General features: G+C 38.1%; 1 protein-coding gene across 3 annotated transcripts in view; it reads right to left on the bottom strand.

Annotated features, from left to right (window-relative positions):
* Positions 1–23450, bottom strand: part of LOC120072502 (vacuolar protein sorting-associated protein, putative (DUF1162)) — a 77723-nt gene that overhangs the window by 11614 nt on the left and 42659 nt on the right. For 2 of the 3 annotated variants that reach the window (XR_005480510.2, XM_039024874.2), the window contains exons 19-26: positions 22917–23002; positions 22733–22813; positions 22349–22604; positions 21832–22233; positions 21631–21727; positions 18239–18519; positions 15741–15857; positions 15453–15620 (exon numbers count right to left, since the gene is read on the bottom strand). Coding sequence is in view for 2 of the 3 variants with exons in the window: in XM_039024874.2 (XP_038880802.2) it covers positions 15453–15620; positions 15741–15857; positions 18239–18519; positions 21631–21727; positions 21832–22233; positions 22349–22604; positions 22733–22813; positions 22917–23002 (1488 nt within the window). In the remaining variant the exon portion in view is untranslated. The remainder of the gene's footprint in view (positions 1–15452; positions 15621–15740; positions 15858–18238; positions 18520–21630; positions 21728–21831; positions 22234–22348; positions 22605–22732; positions 22814–22916; positions 23003–23450) is intronic. The other variant, XM_039024875.2, reaches the window with a different exon arrangement.

The raw sequence follows: 23450 nt of genomic DNA, 5'->3' as shown, positions 1-23450 counted from the left end.
ATTGTAAATGGCTCAAAACAAAATCAGAGACACCAATAGAGTGTGATTTTTGAGTTAGTAGTAATTAGTTTTATTATCTAGGTAAACTATTTATATGAATGAATACCATGACATTTCCACTTCTGTCCATCAAAATTACCATCCGTTAGCCTCCAAGTCAATTAATACTTCGATTTCATCAAAACTCCTCTCTTAGGATCACTGGTATTCTTGTTTTTAGGGTGTTACCTTTAATCAAATAGTTCTAAGTAGGGATCATATCCTTTTTCAATGTTTTTATAATAATGTCATGTTCGAGAAAATCACAAACAACTTTTTGCAGGAAGGGACGGGGAAGGAAATGGTTCTCATTTAGTTAAGTGGAAATTGATTGCTTCAGTAGACAGGATGACAGTTTGGAGATTATAAAGCTATCTTGGAAGAAATCTTACTCTCTTGAACAAGTGGTTGTGGAGTGTTTAGAACCTAATGTTATGGAACATGAATGCTATGAGTTAAGCGTCAATGCAATAGTTGAGACTTTGACGTGGTCTCAAATGACACTTTCAGGAGGCCCTACAGAAGCCATTTCTTCTTCTTCCTCCTTTTTTTTCCCCTCTTCAACATTATTTGTAGATGTGTGTTTAGTATATATTTGTCTTAATTATTATTTTAATTATGATTTATTGTACTTTATTTTTTAGTTAATTTCCTTAGTTGGAATTTCTCTTATGTTATAATTACCCATTATTGGGTCCTTTTGAATAATGAGAAAAACTAACATTCTTCAAAAACCGCATGGTATCAGAGCTAAAATAAAACCTTAACCCTAGTCCAACTATCGCTGCCGCCATTGTTGTCGCCTCAGATCTCCGCTGCTGTCGCTACACAAACCCTAGCCACCATCATCAGATCTACCGCCACCTTGAAAAATCCAGATCTATTGTTAGATCCACACACCCAATTCGATAGGTCTGGCATCGTTTTCAGCTCAGATTCGTCTTGATCCCACCGATGATGCCGCTATACGCCGGTGATCCACCACAAACGACGACTGGAAGCCACAGTCGTTCGGGGGTTGGTCCTCGTCTAGATCCACGACCTCCTCACATCAGATCTCACGTCTGCGGTTGGGACTCAGTTCGTGAGATCTACCGCGTTAAGATTGCTTCTGCCTCCGATTAGCAAACAACACTTCAGCGTTTAGTCAGGCCGCTTCAACCAAACCGGTTCAGTAAGGCCGGTTCAATCAGATCCAATTTCAAATTGGCTCATGGTAATATTGCACCGTTCGTTTTTCAACCCCATGTGTGAGTCTTCTTCTAATTTGCGTGATCAAGAGTTGGGTTCAGGAAAGCTGATTGGCATTGCTTAGCAACAAGGTGGCCTCTATCTTTTTCAAGGAAAACATCATCAAAGTTCGTCTTTCAACCCCATGTGTGAGTCTTCTTCTAATTCTATTAGTTTCATTTCCAAGTTCTCTTCTTGTTCTACGTCTCTGTCTAGTGAAAATCAAGTCATGTTATGGCACTTTTGTCTCAGTCATCCAAATTTTTTGTATCTTGAAAAGCAGTTTCCTCATTTGTTTATTAATAGAAAACCGAGTCACTTACAGCGCGAAGTTTGTCAACTCTCCAAACATACCAGAAATCCTTATCCAAGTGTGACCAACAAATCTTCAAAATCTTTTGCATTGATCCACAGTGATATTTAGAGGCTCTCCAAAGTAAAAAATATATCTGGAGCACGTTGGTTCATAACTGTTATTGATGACCACACTAGACTGACATGGCTCATGAAGGACAAATCCGAAACATCTAGTATTTCTCAATCCTTTCACTCTATGATCTCCACTCAGCTTCAAAGTAATATTCTAAGTCCTCAGAATAGATAATGCTCAAGACTATTTCAATTCAACTCTTGTGTATTTTTTTCATTCATGGTATAGTTCACATTAATTCATGTGTAGACACTCCTCAACAAAATGGGATTTCCGAAAGAAAAAACAAACACCTTCTTGAGGTCGCTTGTTTTCTTATGATTGCTAGTAATGTTCCTAATCTGTTTTGAGGAGAAGTCATTCTTACTGCAACTTTTCTCATAAATCGAATGCCTAGTCGAGTCCTCAAATTCCAATCTCCTCGAGATGTCTTCCTCCAAATTCATTTCCAACAACAAAACTTTTCTTCACAGTTAACCTTTCGGGATTTTGGATGTTCCTCTTTTGTTCATAATCATTCTCCTCATCAATCTAAACTTGATCCAAAATCCATCAAGTGCATTTTTCTAGGTTATTCATCACATCAAAAGTGGTACAAATGTTATTCCCCAATTACTAGAAAAATGTACACTTCAATGGATGTTACCTTCTTTGAAAAACCACCATTTTTTCACTAAGTCTCAAATTCAAGGGAGAATATGAAAGAATTTGAGCCATGGGAAATTCAGCCTACTTGTCCCATATCTCCTACTCACATCATATCCAAAATCTTAGCTTCTTCTCAGAATGAACTACCTAATCATGTGTCAGTCCCACCTATTGCTTCTAAACTTGAAGCCTCACGAGTTTCTAAATCTGAACCTTTAGTCTCACAAAGTCGAAGTCCTATTGTTTACTCGAGAAGGAAATGGGCTACCTTACAAGACTCTGAATGCCAACTACTTGAACCAGACACATTTTTTTTAAATCCACTTATGAGAACATCACTTCTATGGTCTCTTTGGTTGATGATACATCACTACCAATTGCTCAACAGAAAGGTGTTAGAAGTTGTACTAGCCATCCAATTGAAAAATATGTGGCATATGGAAAATTAAATTCGTCGTATAAAGCCTTCATAACCCAATTGGACAATATTCAAATTCAACACAATATCCAAGATGCATTTAAGGATCCTTAGTGGAAAAAGGCTGTAAGTAAGGAAATTAAAGCTCTAGAAAGTAATGAAAAGTTTACTCTCACCACACTTCCTCCTGGAAAGAACCCTGTTGACTGCAAATGGAGTTTCACAGTTAAATACAAGTCAGATGGCAGTGATGAAAGATTCAAAGCAAGACTTATGACTAAAAGCTTCACTCAATCATATAGTATCGATTATCAAAAGACTGCTGATCCTGTGGATAAATTAAATATTGTTCGTGTCCTTTTATCTTTAGCAGTAAATCAAGATTGGCTCCTTTATCAACTTGATGTCAAAAACGTTTTTTTGAATGGTGATCTCGAAGAAGTTTATATGCAGGTTCCTCCTGGAATGGAAAATGGGTCTAACAGAGACTTGGTATGCGAGTTGAGAAAGTCTTCATACAGATTAAAACAGTCTCCTCGTGTTTGGTTTCATAGATTTGCCAAAGTTAGGATTAAAAGTGGTTATCATCAATGTCAAGTTGATCATACTCTATTTGTGAAATCTACAAACAACAAAACTACAATCCTGATTGTATATGTAGATGACATCATCATCACTGGAAATGATCTATAGGAGATTCTTAATTTGAAAAAGTTGCTTACAGCCGAGTTTGAAATTAAAGACTTGGGAAGTTTGAGATATGTATTAGGAATGAAGGTGGCGAGATCTAAAGATGAGATTGTCATTTCTTAATGAAAATATATCATAGACTTACTAAAAGAGACTGGAAATCTAGGGTGTAGACCTGTTGAAACACCTATGGATCCAAATTTAGGCCAAGACGAAATTGAAGGGATTAGCCCAGTTGACAAGGGCATGTATCAAAGGCTTGTGAGAAAGTTAATTTACTTGTCACATACCAAAACAGACATATCATATTCTGTGAGCATTGTTAGTCAGCACATGAACAATCCAAATGAACATCATCTTAAGGTTGTTAATAGGATTTTAAGATACTTGAAAGGTACTCTAGGTCATGGGCTATTATTTAAAAAGTCATCAAACAAAATGGTAGAACTTTATACTGGTGCTAGTTGGGCTAGAGAGCTAACTGATCGAAAATCTACATCTAGATATTGCTCTTATACATGGGGCAACTTAGTCACTTGGAGAAGCAAAAAACAGTCAATTGTAGCCAGAAGTAGTGCAGAAGTTGAATACCGAGCTTTAGCATTGAGAATTTGTGAAGGGATGTGGAGTCAGAAGCTTTTGGAAGAACTAAGGATAGAAACTCAAAATTCATTCAAAATACTTTGTGATAGTCAAGTAGCAATCAGCATAGCAAAGAATCCCGTCCATCATGACAGAACGAAACACATGGAGATAGAACGACATTTCATATCTGAGAAGGTCAACAAGAGCATAGTGGAACTAAACTATGTTTCGTCTCGCTATCAAATTGCTAACATTCTCACCAAAGCTTTACCGAAGAGAAATTTTGATGAATTCAATTCCAAGCTTGGATTGTATTCTATATACAACTCAGCTTGAGGGGAGTATAGATTTGTGTTTAGTGTTTAGTATATATTTGTCTTAATTATTATTTTAACTATGATTTGTTGTTTTTCCTTTTTAATTAATTTCCTTAGTTTTCCTTTTTAATTAATTTCCTTAGTTGGAATTTCTCTTGTATTATAATTACCTATTATTGGGTCCTTTTGAATAATAAGAAAAACCATATTCTCCAAAAACTTCATTATTCATAATTCTTAATTCCCTGTGTTATAATTCTATTATTAGGGTTTTCCATTATTGTAAATATTTTGTTATATTTTCCTTTTCTATGCATTGTACACTTGTATATATTCATATCTTTGGTGAATGAATATATTATTCTGATTCTCTCTCAAACCTAAGAGTTTTACATGGTATCAGAGCCCTCTAAACAAACTTAGGGTTTTGTGAACCTTAGGGTTTGAGAATTTAGAACCCGTTTGAGTTACGTCTAGAGTTTTGTGGAGGGGTGAGTTTCGTGAAATCATTGTACTAGTAAATCACTGCAAATCAGTCAAGAAACTATTGGAATATTTGGATTTCCTTTATTCTAGGAAAGAGAATAATAATAGAGTGTTTGATGTTTTAAGACTCTATCAACTTGATCAAGGAGAAAAATCTCTTACAAGCTACTTTATGGAGGTTAAAAATACATGTGCGGAATTCAATGTCTTGATGCCAACCAACACGGATCCAAAAGTTCTAATGGCTCAATGTGAAAAGTTGTTTATCATGAGTTTTTTATTAGGTCTTGCACCTAAATATGAGATGGCCAAAGATCAAGTGTTGTCAAGCTCAAATATCTCATCACTGGAAGAAGCTTACACTCGAATACTTTGTACCGATAAGACACAAGCAGTTACGTCATTTGATTCTAGTAGTGCTTTGATTGGGCGCACAAATGATTATAGAGGTAATAAGAGGGTTAAATCAAATAGCTCCAAAGGTCATCCCAATAACCAAAGATCAAATCCAAGAAGTGTTGTTTGCTATTATTGTCATAAACCTGGCCATACAAAACGTGAATGCAGAAGATTGATGAATAAGGGTCAGAGGATGCCATCACCCTCTGCACATGTCGCCTCTACTCCTGATAATCTTGACAAGTCAATTACGATTTCTGCAGAAGAGTTTGCTAAATTTCAGTAGTATAAAGAGTCATTGAGGGCATCATCTTCTACTCCCATTACGGCCATCACAGAGACAGGTAACATTTCTAAATGTCTTCTTTCCTCCATGTCAAAATGGGTCATTGACTTTAGCACTACAGACCATATGACAGGTAACCCTAGTTTATTCTCTAACCTTTGTACATCTACCTCTTCACCTAATGTCACTATAGCTGATGGAACCTCCACTTCTGTTTTAGGATCAGGAACCGTCCATCTTACTAAATCAATTTCTTTGTCATCAGTTTTAAATTTATCACATTTCTCGTTTAATTTGATTTCGGTCAGTAAACTCACTCGTAATCTTCATTGTTGTGTCTCCTTTTTTCCCGATTATTGCCTATTTCAGGATCTTATGACGAAGCAGACTATTAGTAAAGAGCGTGAATTTGGAGGTCTTTACATCTTTGAACCACAAACACCTACGACCATCACATGCTCAAGTGTGTCGTCTCCGTTTGAAGAGCATTGTCGTTTAGGTCATCCATCTATCTCTGTTTTGAAGAGTCTTCGTCCACAACTTCAACATTTGTCTTCTTTAGATTGTGAGTCATGTCAGTTTGCTAAATTTCATCATTTGAGTTTGTATCCTCGAGTCAATAAACGAACTGGTGCTCCTTTTGAATTAGTCCATTCTGATGTCTGGGATCCATGTCCTATTGAGTCCAAAGGAGGATTTAGGTATTTTGTTACATTTTTCGATGACTATTCTCGTGTTACATGGTTATATTTAATGAAAAGTCGTTCTAAATTACTTTCTCATTTTCGTTAACTTCCATGCTGAAATTCAAACTCAGTTTAGTGGTACTCTTAAAATCCTACGGAGTGATAATGCTAAGGAATATTTCTCATGCACTCAAGTCTTATTTAGATGCCCATGGCATTCTTCATCAATCATCTCAAAATGGGGTTGCAGAACGAAAGAATCGTCATCTCCTTGAGACAACTAGAGCTTTGATGTTTCAGATGCATGTTCCAAAATCCTTTTCGGCTGATGTTGTTTCCATAGCTTGTTTCTTAATAAATCGCATGCCCTCTTCCATTCTTAAGGGCGAGATACCTTTTCATACTTTATGCCCCAAGCAACATTTGTTTCCCATTCCACCCAAAATATTTGGTTGTAGCTGCTTTGTTCGGGATGTTCGGCCTCAGCATACCAAGCTGGATCCAAAATCCTTAAAATGTATTTTCCTTGGTTATTCTCATGTTCAAAAGGGATATCAATGTTATTGTCATCTCTCCTGATGTCACTTTTTTTAACATACCTCATTTTTTTCATCACCGTCTTTCTCTTCGAATAAGAGTCAGAGGGAGCATAAGGAATTAGAGGATGATTTCCTTGTCTACACAGTTATTTCTCCTTCCGATCCTCTTCCTGATTCATCTCTACCTGTGGGTACCTTTACTCTTCCACCCATTGTTAAGATCTATACTCGATGACAACCTCCTTCAGTTCCATGCCCTGTACCACTTGATAGTGACGACCCTCAAACTATCTCCATAATGGTGTGATATTGTCCACTTTGGGCATAAACCTTCATGAGGCTTTGTCTCATCCTGGTTGGTATGTCGCAATGGTGGAGGAGATGACTGCCTTAGATGATAATTGTACTTGGGATTTAGTTTCTCTCCCTGCTGGAAAGAAGGCTATCGATTGCAAATGGGTGTTTGCAGTTAAAGTCAATCATGATGGTTCTGTTGCTCGGTTAAAAGTGCGTCTTGTAGCGAAAGACTATGCACAAACTTATAGCGTTGACTATATTGATACTTTTTCTCCTGTAGCAAAAACGGCATCTGTGATGTTGTTTATTTCATTAACTTCAATAAATCATTCACCTTTACATCAGCTTGATATTAAAAATGCATTTCTTCATGGTGATCTTCAAGAAGAGGTGTATATGGAGCAACCACCAAGGTTTGTTGCTCAGGGGGAGAATGGAACGGTGTGCTGCCTTCGTAAATCTTTGTATGGATTAAAGCAGAGCTCACTAGCTTGGTTTGGTAAATTTAGTCGGGTGATTGAAAGCTCTGGAATGTGAAAGAGCATGTTGAATCATTCGGTCTTTTTTAAGAGACCTGAAGGTGGTGTCATCTTGTTAGTCATATATGTGGATGATATTGCGATTACTGGTGATGATGCTTTAGGTATCCAGTCCCTAAAGACCTTTCTTCATAGTCAATCCCATACAAAAGATTTAGGCATGTTGAAATACTTCTAAGGAATTGAGGTAATAAGTAGCAAGAAAAGAATACTATTATCACAGAGAAAATATGTACTTGACTTATTGACTGAAACAGGAAAGCTAGGGGCTAAGCCATGTAGTACCCCAATGATGCCCAACTTACAGCTCACAAAAGATGGAGAATTGCTAAGAGATCCTGAAAGATATAGGAGATTAGTGGAAAAACTTAATTACCTTACAGTGACTCGACCCGACATAGCCTATTCAATAAGTATTGTGAGTTAGTACATGTCATGGCCTACAGTTGATCGTTGGGCTGAATTGAAACTGATGAAAATAATAACAGAGAAAAAACACAATATTTACGTGGAAACCCTAGACCAGGGAGAAAAACCACGGTACAGATCTTTTCTTTTATTATTATAAAACTAATACACTGAATACATGAGAACAGGGTGAATAAATAGACTTGTAGAGAACCCTAGGGTTAGAGACAATTATAAAAATACCCCTAGAGTAAAAACCCTATTTTCAACACTCCCCCTCAAGTTGGTGCATAAATGTCGATAAGACCCAACTTGCTGAGACAATAGTCAAAATTTGGTCTAAGCAGCCCCTTGGTGAGAACATCTGCCACTTGTTGATTAGACGGAATATAGGGAATACAAATGCTCCCGTTATCCAATCTTTCTTTAATGAAGTGTCGGTCAATCTCTACATGATTGGTCCTGTCATGCTGAACTGGGTTGTTCGCAATGTTTATTGCAGCTTTATTATCACAGAACAATCTCATTGGAAGTTCCCTGTCTTGGTAAAGATCAGTCAATACCTTATTTAACCAGATTTCTTCACATATTCCCAAATTCATTGCCCTGTACTCAGCTTCAGCACTACTCCTTGCCACTACTCCCTGTTTCTTACTTCGCCAAGTGACAAGGTTACCCCAAACAAAGGTACAATATCCAGAAGTTGACTTTCTATCAATAATAGAGTCTGCCCAATCAGAATCTGTATAGGCTTCAATCGTTTTTTTCCCAGATTTTTTAAACATTAAGCCCTTACCGAGGGTTCCCTTCAAATATCGAAGGATACACTCAACTGCATTCATATGTTCCTCATACGGAGCTTGCATAAACTGGCTCACAACGCTTACTGCATATGAAATGTCTGGTCTGGTATGGGATAGGTAGATCAGCTTTCCAACCAACCTCTGGTACCTTTCCTTGCTCATAGGAGCCTCGTTGTTTGTAACACCAAGTTTTGCATTATACTCCACAGGTGTGTCAACAGGTTTACAGCCAGTCATGTCTGTCTCTTTGAGTAAATCAAGTGTATATTTTCTTTGCGATACTGAAATACCTTCTCTTGATCGAGCTACCTCCATTCCCAGGAAGTATCTCAGCTAACCAAAGTCTTTAATTTCAAATTCTTTGGCCATTCTCATTTTAAGCCTCAAATTTTCACTCTCATCATCACCGGACAAAACAATATTATCAACATACACTATGAGAACAGCAACCTTCCCGGAAACCGATCGTTTTGTAAATAGTGTATGATCTGAGTGCCCTTGGTTGTAACCTTGTGCTTTAACAAATGTAGTAAACCTATTGAACCAAGTCCTTGGGGATTGTTTCAGTCCATATAAGGATTTCTTCAGTCTGCAAACCTTGTACTTGAACTGACTTTCAAATCCATGAGGCGGGCTCATATAGACCTCCTCTTCAAGTTCACTATTAAGGAACGCATTTTTAACGTCTAATTGATACAGTGGCCAATCTTTGTTAACAACAACTGACAACAACACACGAATAGTATTGAGTTTAGCTACAGGAGAGAATGTTTCAGAATAATCAACTCCGTAAGACTAGGTAAAACCTTTAGCAACAAGTCTAGCCTTATACCGATCAATCATCCCATCTGATTTGTATTTTACAGTGAAGACCCATTTGCAACCAACCTTCTTGTGTCCTTCTGGTAAAGGCACCTGTTCCCATGTACCATTTTTCTCAAGTGCCCTCATTTCTTCTATAACAGCCGATTTCCATTCAGAGTTCTCCATGACTTCACGGATATTGCTTGGAACTATTATGGTGTCCAAGCTAGTGGTAAATGCTTTAAACTCAGAAGACAAGTTATTATACGTCAAGTAGCTGTGCATAGAGTACTTTGCACATGAGCGAGTACCTTTCCTTAGTGCTATCAAAAGGTCGAGAGAGGCATCATGATTTTCCACTTCTCTCGGTATCTCAGCATGACTGGTAACCTGTAACTCGAGATTTTTAGTAATATCTTCCACTCCTTTGTCAACAACAAGACTTTTCCCTTTATTATTCTCTCTTTCAGCTGTTTCTTCATCTGTCACATATTTGGTATGGTCATTTCGACCTCCTTCATCTTTTTCGTCTCTGCACTTGTCAGTCTCCATACATATATCAACTTCATTAGTTTCAGGAATACACGTACCTGAACCAGATGCCGGTTCTGGAACCTGGACCTGAGCCGACGGATTAACAGGTGGCAATTCTTCCTTTCGACGATTCTTCCTATAGTAGGTTATCCAAGGAAGCTGGTTAGTAGGGAAAACAGGGCAGGCTCTTTCAGAACTAGTGGAAGGGATCAGAGTGGAATCCCCTAAGGGAATAGCATAGGTGGACCAGTTAGGCTCTTCACTTGGACTCTCCCCCTGAAGATGACTAACGGGAAAGAAAGGTTAGTCTTCAACAAAGGTAATATCCATGGATACAAAATATTTTCTAGAGGATGGATGATAGCATTTATATCCATGTTGATGAAGGGGATACCCAACAAAGACACATTTTTTAGCACGAGAGGAAGACCATCATCCCTATCTGGGTACGATCATAGCTTTATTCATTCGTTGAACCTTGGGGATAACAGCATTAAGGTCAATCACCACACCACCTCTATCATACATACGACATTCCATTCCGCGAGAGTGCATGGTCAACACACACCTAAAGCGCCTGGGCTCTAGTCTTATAAGGAAATCGAAGATTCTCGACTAAAGGTTGAAAGTCTGTACTAAGACTCAGAGGAAGAAAACTTGGGAGGACATATGCAATGAGTTCAACAATAAAGATAGTTACAACATCGAGGTCGATGTAACCAAATGTGACTTAGAAAGCACCTAGCAGCAACCTAACGTTTCTCTGAGTACATTACCAGATAGATGGAGGAAAAGGGCATCCCAAATGACAACCAGACCCCTGGGGGCAACTGGAAATGATAGTGAAAAACCTCTTGCCTTTAAATCTGACTTTAGGGCCTAAACGTTTACGGTCAATAAAGGAAACATTCGCAACACCGCTTATCTTCTATACTCTCCGCTAAGCTCCTCGGCAACAAACAGGACTCTTATAGACGAGATCTATTCTCTTAGCTCAGTGTACTCATGGTAAGAAAATCTGGGTACTGGAAACATCCCCGAGTAGATCGTTCAACACCTGCAACACAAACCCATTTTTGACCTATTGGTCCTAGTATCATAGGCGACCGAAGCAACGAATGAAGGGGAGCTCTTCGAGCTTTCTCCGCCAGTGGCTTATGTAGTGGTCGGCCGGCGGAAAGCTGGAGCGGATGCATGGTCCTCCCAAAGGACACACGAACTAGTCACTCGTGAATAAAGACTGTTCCCATATACGACCCAACAGGCCCATACGCCCAAAGAGGCAACACATATAAGGAATAGACAGCTCTAGGGTATCGATGAAGGAGCGTTAGAATTCCTCAATCGGGGAAATTGTCCCTTCCTCTCGTGAGAAGATGGTTTCGTGTCCCTCCGAACAAAAGTCGGTGGACAAAAGCGACACAGCCAAAGACACGGAGGGGTACATCGGAAATCAGACGAGTAGTCGGAAAGGACTCTTTGAAAAGGTCTAAAGGATTATGAAAGTCAAGGACACGAGAAGACATACGGTTGATGAGGTGAGCTGCTGTAAGAATGGCATCTCCCCATAGGTAAGACGGAAGAGTAGCAGACAACATTAAAGACCGGACAACTTCTACCAGATGGCGATTTTTACGCTCGGCTACTCCATTTTGTTGAGGAGTATAAGCACACGAGTTCTGATGAACAATTCCCTTAGACACAAGAAAGTCATGAACAGAGGTATTAAAGAACTCTCGTCCATTATCACTCCTTAAAATCCCAATTTTGGCATGGAACTGGGTTTCAATCATAGTATAAAATTGTTTAAAGGTAGATGACACCTCTGACTTATCGGCTAGTAAGAACACCCAAGTAAGACATGTATGGTCGTCTATGAAGGTGACGAACCAACGTTTACTAGTAGAGGTAGTGGTTGGTGATGGTCCCCAGACATTACTATGAATAAGGGAGAAGGGACTAGATGGCTTATATGGTTGAGAACGAAACGAAATACGACTTTGTTTGGCACAAATGCATACATCACAAGTTAAAGATGCTATATCAATATTGCGAAACAAATGTGGAAATAAATATTTCATATACTAAAATTTCGGATGGCCTAAACGATAATGCCATAACATAAAGTCATTTTCAGAAGTAGAAAACTTTAAAGACATAAAACCAACAGTGTGATCCTCCTTAGAAGAAGTCTCATCAGAAAGAAAGTAGAGCCCCTATCATGCCGGGCAATGCCAATCGTCATCCCCGACTTCTGATCCTGAAACACAACAGAGTCTGGTGAAAAAATAGCTTTACAGTTCAGATCTCTTGTAATTTTACTAACCGATAAAAGATTATATGATATTTGTGGCACATGAAGAGTATCACGTAAAATAAAACCATCAAGAGGAAAAGTATTCCCTTTTCCTGCAACTGGGGCAAAAGACCCATCTGCAATTCTGATACGTTCATTCCCCGCACTCGGACAGTAAGTAATAAATAATTCTGAAGAACTAGTGAGATGATCTGTGGCCCCTGAATCTACGATCCAGGGTTTCTTACCATTAATGCTAACAAGACCAAGAGCTGAGAATGTACCTGATTGAGCAATGACACTTACTCCGATGACCTTCACATTGGTCTTACTATGGGCTAAAGACTGATGCTGTGAATTTTCAGTAACTGGATCACTTACAGAAGTACGTCCGGAGTTTGATCTGTCATGAGACTGTCATTTCTTACTGTTCGGGGGCCTGCCATGCAGCTTCCAACATTGGTCCTTCGTATGTCACGGCTTCTTACAGTGCTCACAGACAGGTATGGGCTTTTTGTCACTGTCAGAATTGGACGCCTTTGAGACAAAGGCTGATGCATCAACAGAGGCTATCACGGGACTGTTCATAGCCTGTGATCGGTCTTCTTCTAGACGAATCTCGAAACACACCTCTCGGAAAGACGAAATAGGTCGTTGACCCAATAAGCGACTTCACACACTATCATATTTTGGGTTCAATCCAGCCAAAAACACATAAATCCGATATGCCTCTTCAAGCTTCAAATACTGTGCCCTATCCTGTGCGCAGTTCCAGATAATCTCCTGGGACAAATCCATTTCTTGCCCAAAAACTAACAGATTATTGAAGTAGGACGTAACAGTCATGTTTCCTTGCTTGTATTCATGGACTTGTTTACGTAAAGTGTACAATCGGGATGCGTTTTGTCGTTGTGAGTACAAGTCCCTGGTTGCCTCCCAGATATCTCTTGCAGTTGCTGCATATAGAAGAGGCCGGCCAATCTGAGGCTCCATACTGTTGATAAGAGCAGACCGTAGCAAAGAATCCTCCCCTTTCCAGATTCTTTCTTGAGGATCACCTGGGATGGGTTTCGGAATTTCTCCTGTCAGATATCCGAATTTATGCCTACCTTCTAAAGCCATTCGAATTGACTGGGACCATGAGAAGTAATTCTCCCCATTCAGTTTTTCTCCAGCCAGAATTCCTGCAGAATTGCCCACTGAACCAGTTAAGTAATTTGTATTAGGAAAAATAGATAACGAGTTTACCGGATTCTCTGGACCAGTAGACGGTTGGGAAGTTGTGCCAAGCATTGTATCTGAAATCTGCTGATGCAAAAAGGCCAACCGATGTCTCACATCATCGGAGTAATGAACCGAACTACAACCGGCTGGAAACCGAGTCGCCATGGTCATCGGCGGGGCACTGGTAGCCGGTTGAGAGATCGCCGGTAAATGAGAAGGCCCCAGTCGGCTGTGCTGCTCAAGATGGTTGCCGGAAAAACCCTCATCCCTCTGGTCAAACGAACCGAGAACAGAATCGGAGAGATTCTGCTCTCCTTGCCGGACGGAGTAACTCACCGGGCCTGTCGCGACTCCTTGGGTGTACACCGGCGGCGCGGTTGTGTTTCTGAAGGAGGTAGAAGATGAAATCCTAAGCGACGCTGCTTCATCGATCGGAAAAGCGGGTTCGACAGAAGACGAAACCCCATAATCGGCGACCGGAAACTCAGATAGCCAAGAAGGAGCGATCGGAAGCTCGTCTGTCGCCTGCACATCGGAAACGCCTCTGCCCGTCGACATTCTTGGGCTGTTCCTGATCGGCAACTGTGATCCCATTGCAACCGGATGGTTTCCTGACGAATTGGTTGCCTGCAATCGGACGGCGGAGATTAAGTCTGGTAGGGCAGCCTAAAAACACTCCTTAACCGCAACCCTAATAGCGGTTTGCATATCAAAACTTGAAGATCCACCAGCGGAAGGCGATTGTGGATGGTTTTCTTCCATAATGGCTAGGATTTCGCCCCTTTGCTCTGATACCATGATGAAAATAATAACAGAGAAAAAACACAATATTTACGTGGAAACCCTAGACCAGGGAGAAAAACCACGGTATAGATCTCTTCTTTTATTATTATAAAACTAATACACTGAATACATGAGAACAGGGTGAATAAATAGACTTGTAGAGAACCCTAGGGTTAGAGGCAATTACAAAAATACCCCTAGAGTAAAAATCCTATTTTCAACAGAAACAGATTCTTTGTTAACTGAAGGCTGCTCCCAGGCGTGGTTTATTATATAAGGACTATGGTCATACTAATATTGAATGTTTCTCAGACGCCGATTGGGCAGGATCTAAAGAAGACAGAAGATCAACCTCAGGATATTGTGTTTTTGTTGGTGGTAATTTGATTTCTTGGAAGAGTAAGAAGCAAAATGTGGGGTCACGTTCAAGTGCGGAATCAGAATATAGAGCAATAACACAGTCTGTATGTGAATTGATTTGGATATATCAGCTTCTTATTGAGTTGAAATTTGAAATCACCACACCAAAAAAGTTGTGGTGTGATAATCAAGCAGCACTTCATATTGCGTCTAATCCAATATTTCATGAAAGGACTAAACATATTGAAGTTGATTGCCATTTTGTATGTGAGAAAATTCAACAAGGGTTGGTATCTATAGGATATGTGAAGACTGGAGAACAATTAGGAGATATCTTCACAAAAGCATTGGATGGAAGACCTATAGATTATCAATGTAACAAGTTGGGCATGATTAATATATATGCTCCAACTTGAGGGGGAGTGTTATAGTTCTATTGTTAGGGTTTTCCATTATTGTAAATATTTTGTTATATTTTCCTTTTCTATGCTTTGTACACTTGTATATATTCATATCTTTGGTCAACGAATAGATTATTTTGATTCTCTCTCAAACCTAAGAGTTTTACACCCTGAAACAAACGATCATTCAGCATAGAGGCCTACAAAAGGCCGGTGGGTGTATAGCCAATGTTATCATGCCTGATATTACCTGCAGAACAACAGAAAAATACTTCACTTGCTTGACATGAAAGCTGGTTGAGTTCAGGACGCAGACAATTTTGAGAACACAATCATTTGGGTCACTGTAATCAAGTCGATGCCTACGAAGCATTGCAGCAAAAGTAGCTCCTACTCTCTTCTCCTCCAATTTCAATGACTGCACCAATTATGAATGAATTAGCACTTCATCACATTACAAAGTTGTTAGAATAAATGGGTGGTTACTTGAATGACTTAGAAACTGCCAGCATAACATCAGGTTAATGGAAACCAGTACCTGAACAGTAATCTGGTTATATTTCTGCTGCTCTGCGAACACAGAGTCCAAACTAATGTCCCAGAGTCTAGCAGCTACAAGTGGCATACATGCTGATGGCTCACTCTCATATCCATCCTGATAGTAAAGTTAAAAGGTCAAAGAAATTAATACAATCCATTTAAGGTTTTTTGGTCATCTAAGAAATCAATGGATTGATTTTCTGCAACCATTTTCTCACCACAAAATGACATGTAAATGCACAACCCAGGAAGTTGGGTTGAATATTTATATATTCACAGTTTCTAACATGATGAATGACTATGAAAACAAAGCAAAACAAATTATGAGACATGAATACCCATAACTACGATCACATGGATGAAATGTGATACTCATAACACTTGGTCGGATACAAAGGTTTGAGATTACAATACAAACCAACATATTAGATATAAACAATGCATAGGAAAGATTCAGGCTGGACATTTTCCAAATCTACAGACTACCTACTGGCTACTGTTTTATCTATGTATATATGTGTGGGTATATATTCAAGAAACAAAACCTTCCATTGAAATAAAAAAGAGACTAATGACCAAAAGATACAAACACAACTAGGGAGTGAATAAAGAGATGAATAAAACATACAAGGGAAATATATAAAAATAAATAAATAAATAAATCCAATTATTCAATTATTCAGATGATTATAGTCTTTCCTTTTTCGGTTGTAACTAGTTTTATTTAGTTCACTACTTTCTTATTGATTTAAGGGCAAAGTACATTTTTAGTCCTCAAAGATTGGGATTAGTGTGGTCCGGGAGGTTCAAAGACTAGTTCTAAATTGTCCATTGAGTTAATTTAACTTTTAGTTGATTGATGGACAAGTGAGGGCTCATATTGATGTCGCAAATTTTAAATTGAGATTGAATATTATTTTTTAATGACATTGTGATTTCATTTTTTCCTAACTCTTTCCGTTTCTCTCTCTTCCCTTGACCTTCTTCTCCAAACCCATTTTTCCATCGGTCCCATCTTACATCCCCAATCCCAATCTCCATTTATGTAGCACTTTAGTTTCACATCCAGAAAATCTCAATCCACACAATCAAATGCTTTTTGATGTCTATTTTCAAAATCCAATCCTTTAATTTTTTTAATCTACATTCTTCCACCACCTCATTTGCAATTAGAAATTTGCCTACCTACAATAAAGGCATCTTCATCAAGAAATGATAGATGACATTACTTTTTTCATTCTTTCTGCTTATACTTTGACAAGAATCTTATAAATGGAAGAAGTTGAGTTGTTTGGCTTGAAACCCTTTACTGATGCTATCAATTCCTTCTTCTGAATTAGACATATGATGTTTTCTTTCAAAGCCTAGTTAAGATGCCTATTATGGTGGAAGTCTTTAAACAATTGTAACAAACCTTCTTTCGAATACTACCAAAACTTCATTTAAAAAAAAAAAAAATCAATTATGAAAGAGTATATATGCTTATAGATTAGTAAGGTGGTGGAATATTATAGATCAAAAGATATGGGGGAGACGAATATTCTGCCATGGCTCCTTTTATGCATTAGCATAGAAAGAATGTTTCCTTTCTCTCAAAAGAAAAATATTAAAAAAATATTTTTTTTAAACGAGAAACGAGCCTCTTAATAACAAATCGAGACTAATGCTCAAAGTACAACAAGATACTAGCAAAACAAAACTTTAGAATCAGGAAGTGCACCCGGACATATCAACTAGGTTGACACCCCATAGCACCCTCATCACTTCCTATGAGAACAACAGAAGAAAAAGTACAACTGGGAATCAAAACATGGCCAAAACACAGTGAAGACTAAAGGGTCCATCTAATACAAAGTGATACAATCAGCAAAACTAACAAAGGAATTTAATACAAACATCCACATTGGTGAAGACTAAAGAGTCTTGGAGAAATCTTGGAAAAATCTTGGAGCTGAAGTTTTTATTCATTGATTAAAATGAATGATAAGTTCCCTTTAAATAGGCCCAAAGGGAAAGGGCTTGTACACACCTAATTAACTAACTAACCTAACCTCCTTTAAATAGACCCAAAGGAGAAGGGTTTTGTCACACCTGAATTTAAAAAGAGAATACAATCTGTCATTTTATAAGAATATCCAAAATACCCTTTCTACAAGAAATACCCAAAATACCCTTAATATCCCTACATCACAAATGAGAACAAGAAACTCAAAGACCAACACTAAATAAAAGAATCTGCATGGTCGAAGAATGGCATATAATTAAATATTAATAATTATAACGAGAGCAAGAGAGAGAGTTTCAAGTTCAAAAGAAGAGTACAGTTTTAATAAAACAAAAATGCACAAAGAAAAGAATCAATAAGCCAAATTAGATAATATTCTATAAAATCAAGGCACAATACCACCCACTTAACCAAATTTGAAATTTTAACATATTTGAACATTGTAAATGAACACTTGAAAAGGGATGAGTTAGGGAGATACGAAGGCTGACCTGCCTCCAACATTCAAGTAAGTGAACTGTGATATTAGAAATTCTGAGTTGAAACTTTTCAGATGATGGAATCACTGAACCTCCTTTGTGACAATCAGATTTCTCACAAATACGTAAAATCCTGGTTGGACCATCCGCATATATTTCGTACCCAACCTTCATAATCTCCGGGCCACTAAAGCTGCCAGATATTGTGTGATGTGTCAAGCCTCCTTGTCGCCTAGACTTATATAAAGGCCTCCATGTGCGCAACTTGTCCAAGTTAATTTCACGAAGGCTCTCTACCAGTAATTTCAACAGAAAAAGTCAATCTAAGAAAACTTGTCTGGCAAACATTCCTTATTGAGACCATGCACAACCCAATTTCAAAATTGAGTAAGTTTGAAACAGAGTTCCTTCCATAATTTAATCATCAAGATCCAACATATTAAAAACAGATACCACACATGATATTTAGCCAAAAGGCCAAGAAAGATATTCGACATGATGTAAGAAGAATGGGGTTAATTGGGTAATATTCTAGGTTAATTCCCTTTTTACCCTCACTTATAATAAATCCTATAAATTGGAGTCTTCCCCTTTTGCATGAAGCATATTATCATTCTAATAAAAGACTCATAAGTTTGATACTTAGAGGATTATTCCTTGAGACTATTTAGGCTACATCAATTTGGTACCAAAGCAACCATCTCGACCAACATTGACTACCACCAATAGAAGACAGAGAAATAACTCTTGGTGACACCGATCACAAGAGGGAAATTGGAGTGTTATGCTCATTTCCACCTTTTCATGCTTTGGTGGAGGATTGGTGGTTAAAAGATGGAAACAAGCACAACACTCAAAGCTTCCTCTTGTAAGTGGCACCATCAAGGTCCAAGAGTTTCGGTCTTTCACCAAAGGCAGTCAATGTTGGCCCAGACGGTTGCTCAAATTCCAAATCAATGTAGTCTAAGTAGCCTCAAGGAATAATCCTCCTTTTGAATTCTTCTTTTTGAAAAGGAAACCATACTTTTTATTAAAGCATAAAAAGAAGTACAAGAGATGTGTACTTAAATAGGAGCGATACAAGATACGGGATCAGGAGACGCACCTGAGCATCTCAACTAGGTTGACACCCCCTTAGCGTCCTCATCATGTCCATAAAACTCAAACAAAAACGAAAAATATGGAACTTACAAGAGAATTGAATACAAAGAAAAAAATGCCCTCTTTTGATGGACATAGTACAAACCAAGTACAAACCACGAGGGAAAACAAGAGAATAATAATGTAAGCCTAACTACTTAAGTTTTCAAGGTTGGATAGTAGTGACCCTTCTCCTCAAAACATAATCAAACTGGGAGGATGAATGCTTGCCAATTCAAACATAAATCTTGAAGTGAATAGGCTGTAAAGTGCTTTGAAAGAGAACATCGTTGAGAAGCATTAAGTTTAGCAGCCTCATAACGGGAGAACCAAGTGTGTTTTCTATCTTGAAAGATTCTTTGATTTCTTTCAAACCAAATTTCAACTAATATTGTTTTTACTGCATTGCACCAAATCAGATTTGGGGCTTTTTTGAGGATAGGACCAGTGAGTAACTGCTGAACGTTCTTTTTACAAGTACTTTCGGAAACCCAGCTGATGTTGAAGGATTTGAAAAGGACTAGCCAACAATTTCTTGCAAAGAAGCAGTCAAAGAACAAGTGTTGCAAGTCTTCTCCAGCTGATTTACATAAAACACATTGATTAGGAGAAAGAAAATGGGAGGGCAGCTTGTGTTGCAGAACTGAGGCACTGTTTAGGGATCCAAAAAGCAAGATCCAAACCGTAATATTCACTCTTCGAGGACTATTGGTCTTCCACAAAGCTTTTAAAAGGTGGGTGTCAATAGGTGAGGCCAAGGCAAGATGGTTAGACAGAGATTTTACTGTGAATGAACCACTTGCTTCTAAGGACCAAGAACGATAGTCAGGTCTGAGAGAAGGCTTTAAGTTGGAAATCAAGAGAAGAAAAGTCTGAAAGTCTGGTATTTCTTCATCTTTTAATAATCTTCTCAAGGGTAGAGACCAAGATAGAATTTGAGAATCCCAATGATCCAAAATAGATCCATTTTGGTTAGAAGCAACTCTAAATAAAGAGGGAAAACTGAGTTTAAGGGGTGTGTTACCAGCCCAAGAGTCATGCCAGAAGGCTATTCGGCTTCCATTTCCCAGTTTGAAGACTGCCAAGGCTTCTACTTTCAACTAGATTTTTGATATGCTGATCCAAGGACTACGAAGACTACAAAAAGACTTTCCAGAAGTGTGCCATTCACCAAAATTTCTACCATGAATACTCTTTATAACTTGTGCCCATAAAGAAGAATTCTCGTGGAAAAATCGCCACCCCCATTTGGCAAGAAGTGCCAAATTTCTTCTTTTTAATACTCCTAGAGCCAGTCCCCCATCCTCAACTTTTTTTGATACAATCCTCCTTTTGAATTTGATTTCCCTCTTGTGATTCTATTTCCTTTCCTTGAAGCTACAAACTCCAGATTAACAATCGGGTCAAGAAACGGGGAAATATCATCCTCCTGAGATTTTGACTTCCAAAATATATGAAAATACTCGCAATAAGTGTTCGACAAGAATTCAAGAAGTAAACAAGAATAATGGAAAGAACAAGAAAACTAGAAGAAAACTCCCCAGGCACATTCGAGAGAGCCCGGAATTCTCTTAAATCTCCCAATCTTCAGCTTCTACATCAAAATAACCACACCCAAAACTGATCTTCCGAAACCCTTCAAAACCTCTAAAGTCTTCGGTCCCTGCACCAACATGGAACAAACTTTCCAAGCCCCAGTAACTATTTGACAGCTGTGAATTTCCCTTTCCTACCCCTCCTTCCGATGTATAATTGGGGGTTAAGTTCCAAAACAACCCCCCTTCCCCCCCGGCTCTCTCTCTCTCTTATAGGATAAACGTGTGTATTCTGGAGGTCAAAATGATTTTTTTTAATAAAAGGAAGAATCAGAGACTGAATCTTGGTTGTGCAGCGTATTCTACCTAATGCTGGGTTGGAACTACATCATGAGGCAAAATGAAAGATCTAAATTTTTGTTTGAACAAGATACAAACTTTTCATAATGATATGAACTTCAAATAAAATTAAAGATTTAAATGCTTACGATAGGATTGTTTAGTAGAAATAAATTTCTAATTTCTGTTTTCTGAAACTAATTTAACCCAACTAGCAAGTCATTGGAAATGCACAGAAAGTAGGGAACTTTTCCCAAAAAGAAAACGGGGGGAAAAACTTATTCTTTTCTTCACAGTTTTGGTAGGAATCAGCAACCAAGCCAGTATCACCAAGGTAAAAATACGAGAACAGAGATACAGACCTTGAAAGAAAAAATAGTTTACAAGTACCGTTAATTTGGACTACTAGCTCATGTGGAAGAGTCAAGTCATCCCAGACATAGTCAACGCTACAGAGAGATCCTAGGACCTCTGGCTCCACAACATCCTGTAAATTTATCGTACCATTAATAGAAAGGAATACCAACATTATATTGTAGTTCACATCCATCCACCAATTGATGAGAGAGGAAAATGGAAGAATAGCACAACCTTCTGATAGTATGTAATAGAAAAATCGGGCAAACGATTCTCAATCCTGTATGGAAGGTTGGTATTTGGTGGTTTATGGAAGTGTAAATTTAATGTTGAACCTTCTTCCACCACATGAACTGCAGCAAATTCTGTGCCTTTCAAAGCCTCTTGGTCTGGCTGCTTTTTGAATTTCACGTAAAATCGCCCCAATGAAGCAATGCATATTGGGCCAGACCAACTCAAATCAGAGTCAGTAAGGTAGAACTGAATAAATTTTAATGAATCATCCATAGTTTTTGAATGCTTCTTAACAAAATTTTCAATTAGACTCGATCCTCTAGGCTTCTGGATTCCGTCCTGCAGTTTGAGTGTTGCTTTTTGTTTACTGTCAACTTGGATTGTGCTTCCTTCATCATTCTTCTTATAGGATTAAAAAGAGGAACAAAAAAGAAGAAAAAGATTAAATACATAAAACATAACAGTGACCAGAGTGCTAAAGAAAAGGTAACTAGAAAATGAATAACGAAGTACAAACCTGTAAGTAACACTGACGTACAGTAATATTTTCTTTTGATTCATTAATCACTACATATCGTGGAACTATAGTTACAAGCTGGGACGACAAAACCATATTTCTCAACAGTGATCCCAAAGAGACACCAAGTTTGATACAAGATACTACGCCATCTCCTTGAGTTTGCAAGCTTAATTCTGTGAAGCCAGATAGAGCATCCAAGTCAAGTATTGATTCAGATTTATAATTTTCCGACTGTACAAACACCTTTTTGGACCTGTAAGAAATTACAATGATGTCACTAAAAAAAATGAAATATTAGAAAATTAAATTTTGCTGACGTGAGACAAGGAAATAAAAAGAGAAAAGAGATCCATTTTACTTTCAAGTGAAGAATCATCTTACTTTAAGAACCATGAACAACTGGAATGTGGAAGCAAACTTATTCCTAAATTTGGAGGACAGAGACCATTCTCTTTTACATCCCTGCATACATCCATGGCTTTCATTTGTTACACAATCTGCCAAAGGTATGCATAGGCTCTAAAAACAATGCAAGTAAGCATTCATGAACCATTCTATGATGCACCTGTAAAGAGTCTTCTTATTGGAAGCAAGAAAATGTAGCTTAAAATTTGTGTCATTCTTCAGCGCATACGGTGTAAAAACAGTTACCTGCAATTGACAATGCATTAGGTTACCTGCAGATCAAAATGCATCAGGTTTCCTACATGAGACATAGTGTAAATAGTTTACTAGTTGGAGCTGTTGCAAAATTTGAGCCCATAACCACGTTAATTATGTTAAATGATATATAATTAAATTTGCCTCCATCCATTAGCTTAAGCTTTTGGGACAATCGACGATTTAAGATAGTAGCAGAGCAAATGGCCAGGGAGGTCCTATGTTCAAACTCCTGCAATGTTATTTCCTCCCCAATTAATATTCATTTCCACTTGTCAGATCTTCTTCATATTTCAAGCCCACAAGTGAGGGGGAAGTGTTATAATTAAATTCACCTTCACCCATCAACTTAAAATTTTGGGTCAATTGGCGATTTATGAAATTAAATAACTAGTAATGAAATGTGTATTTTATTCTTTGAAAACAAAGTAAAAGGTAA

This window comes from Benincasa hispida, chromosome 3 (genome assembly GCF_027475165.1).
Source record: "Benincasa hispida cultivar pf3 chromosome 3, pf3_genome.v1.1, whole genome shotgun sequence".
Taxonomy (NCBI): domain Eukaryota; kingdom Viridiplantae; phylum Streptophyta; class Magnoliopsida; order Cucurbitales; family Cucurbitaceae; genus Benincasa; species Benincasa hispida.
Note: the sequence above shows the minus strand (reverse complement) of the source record. Positions and strands in the feature narration are given on the sequence as shown.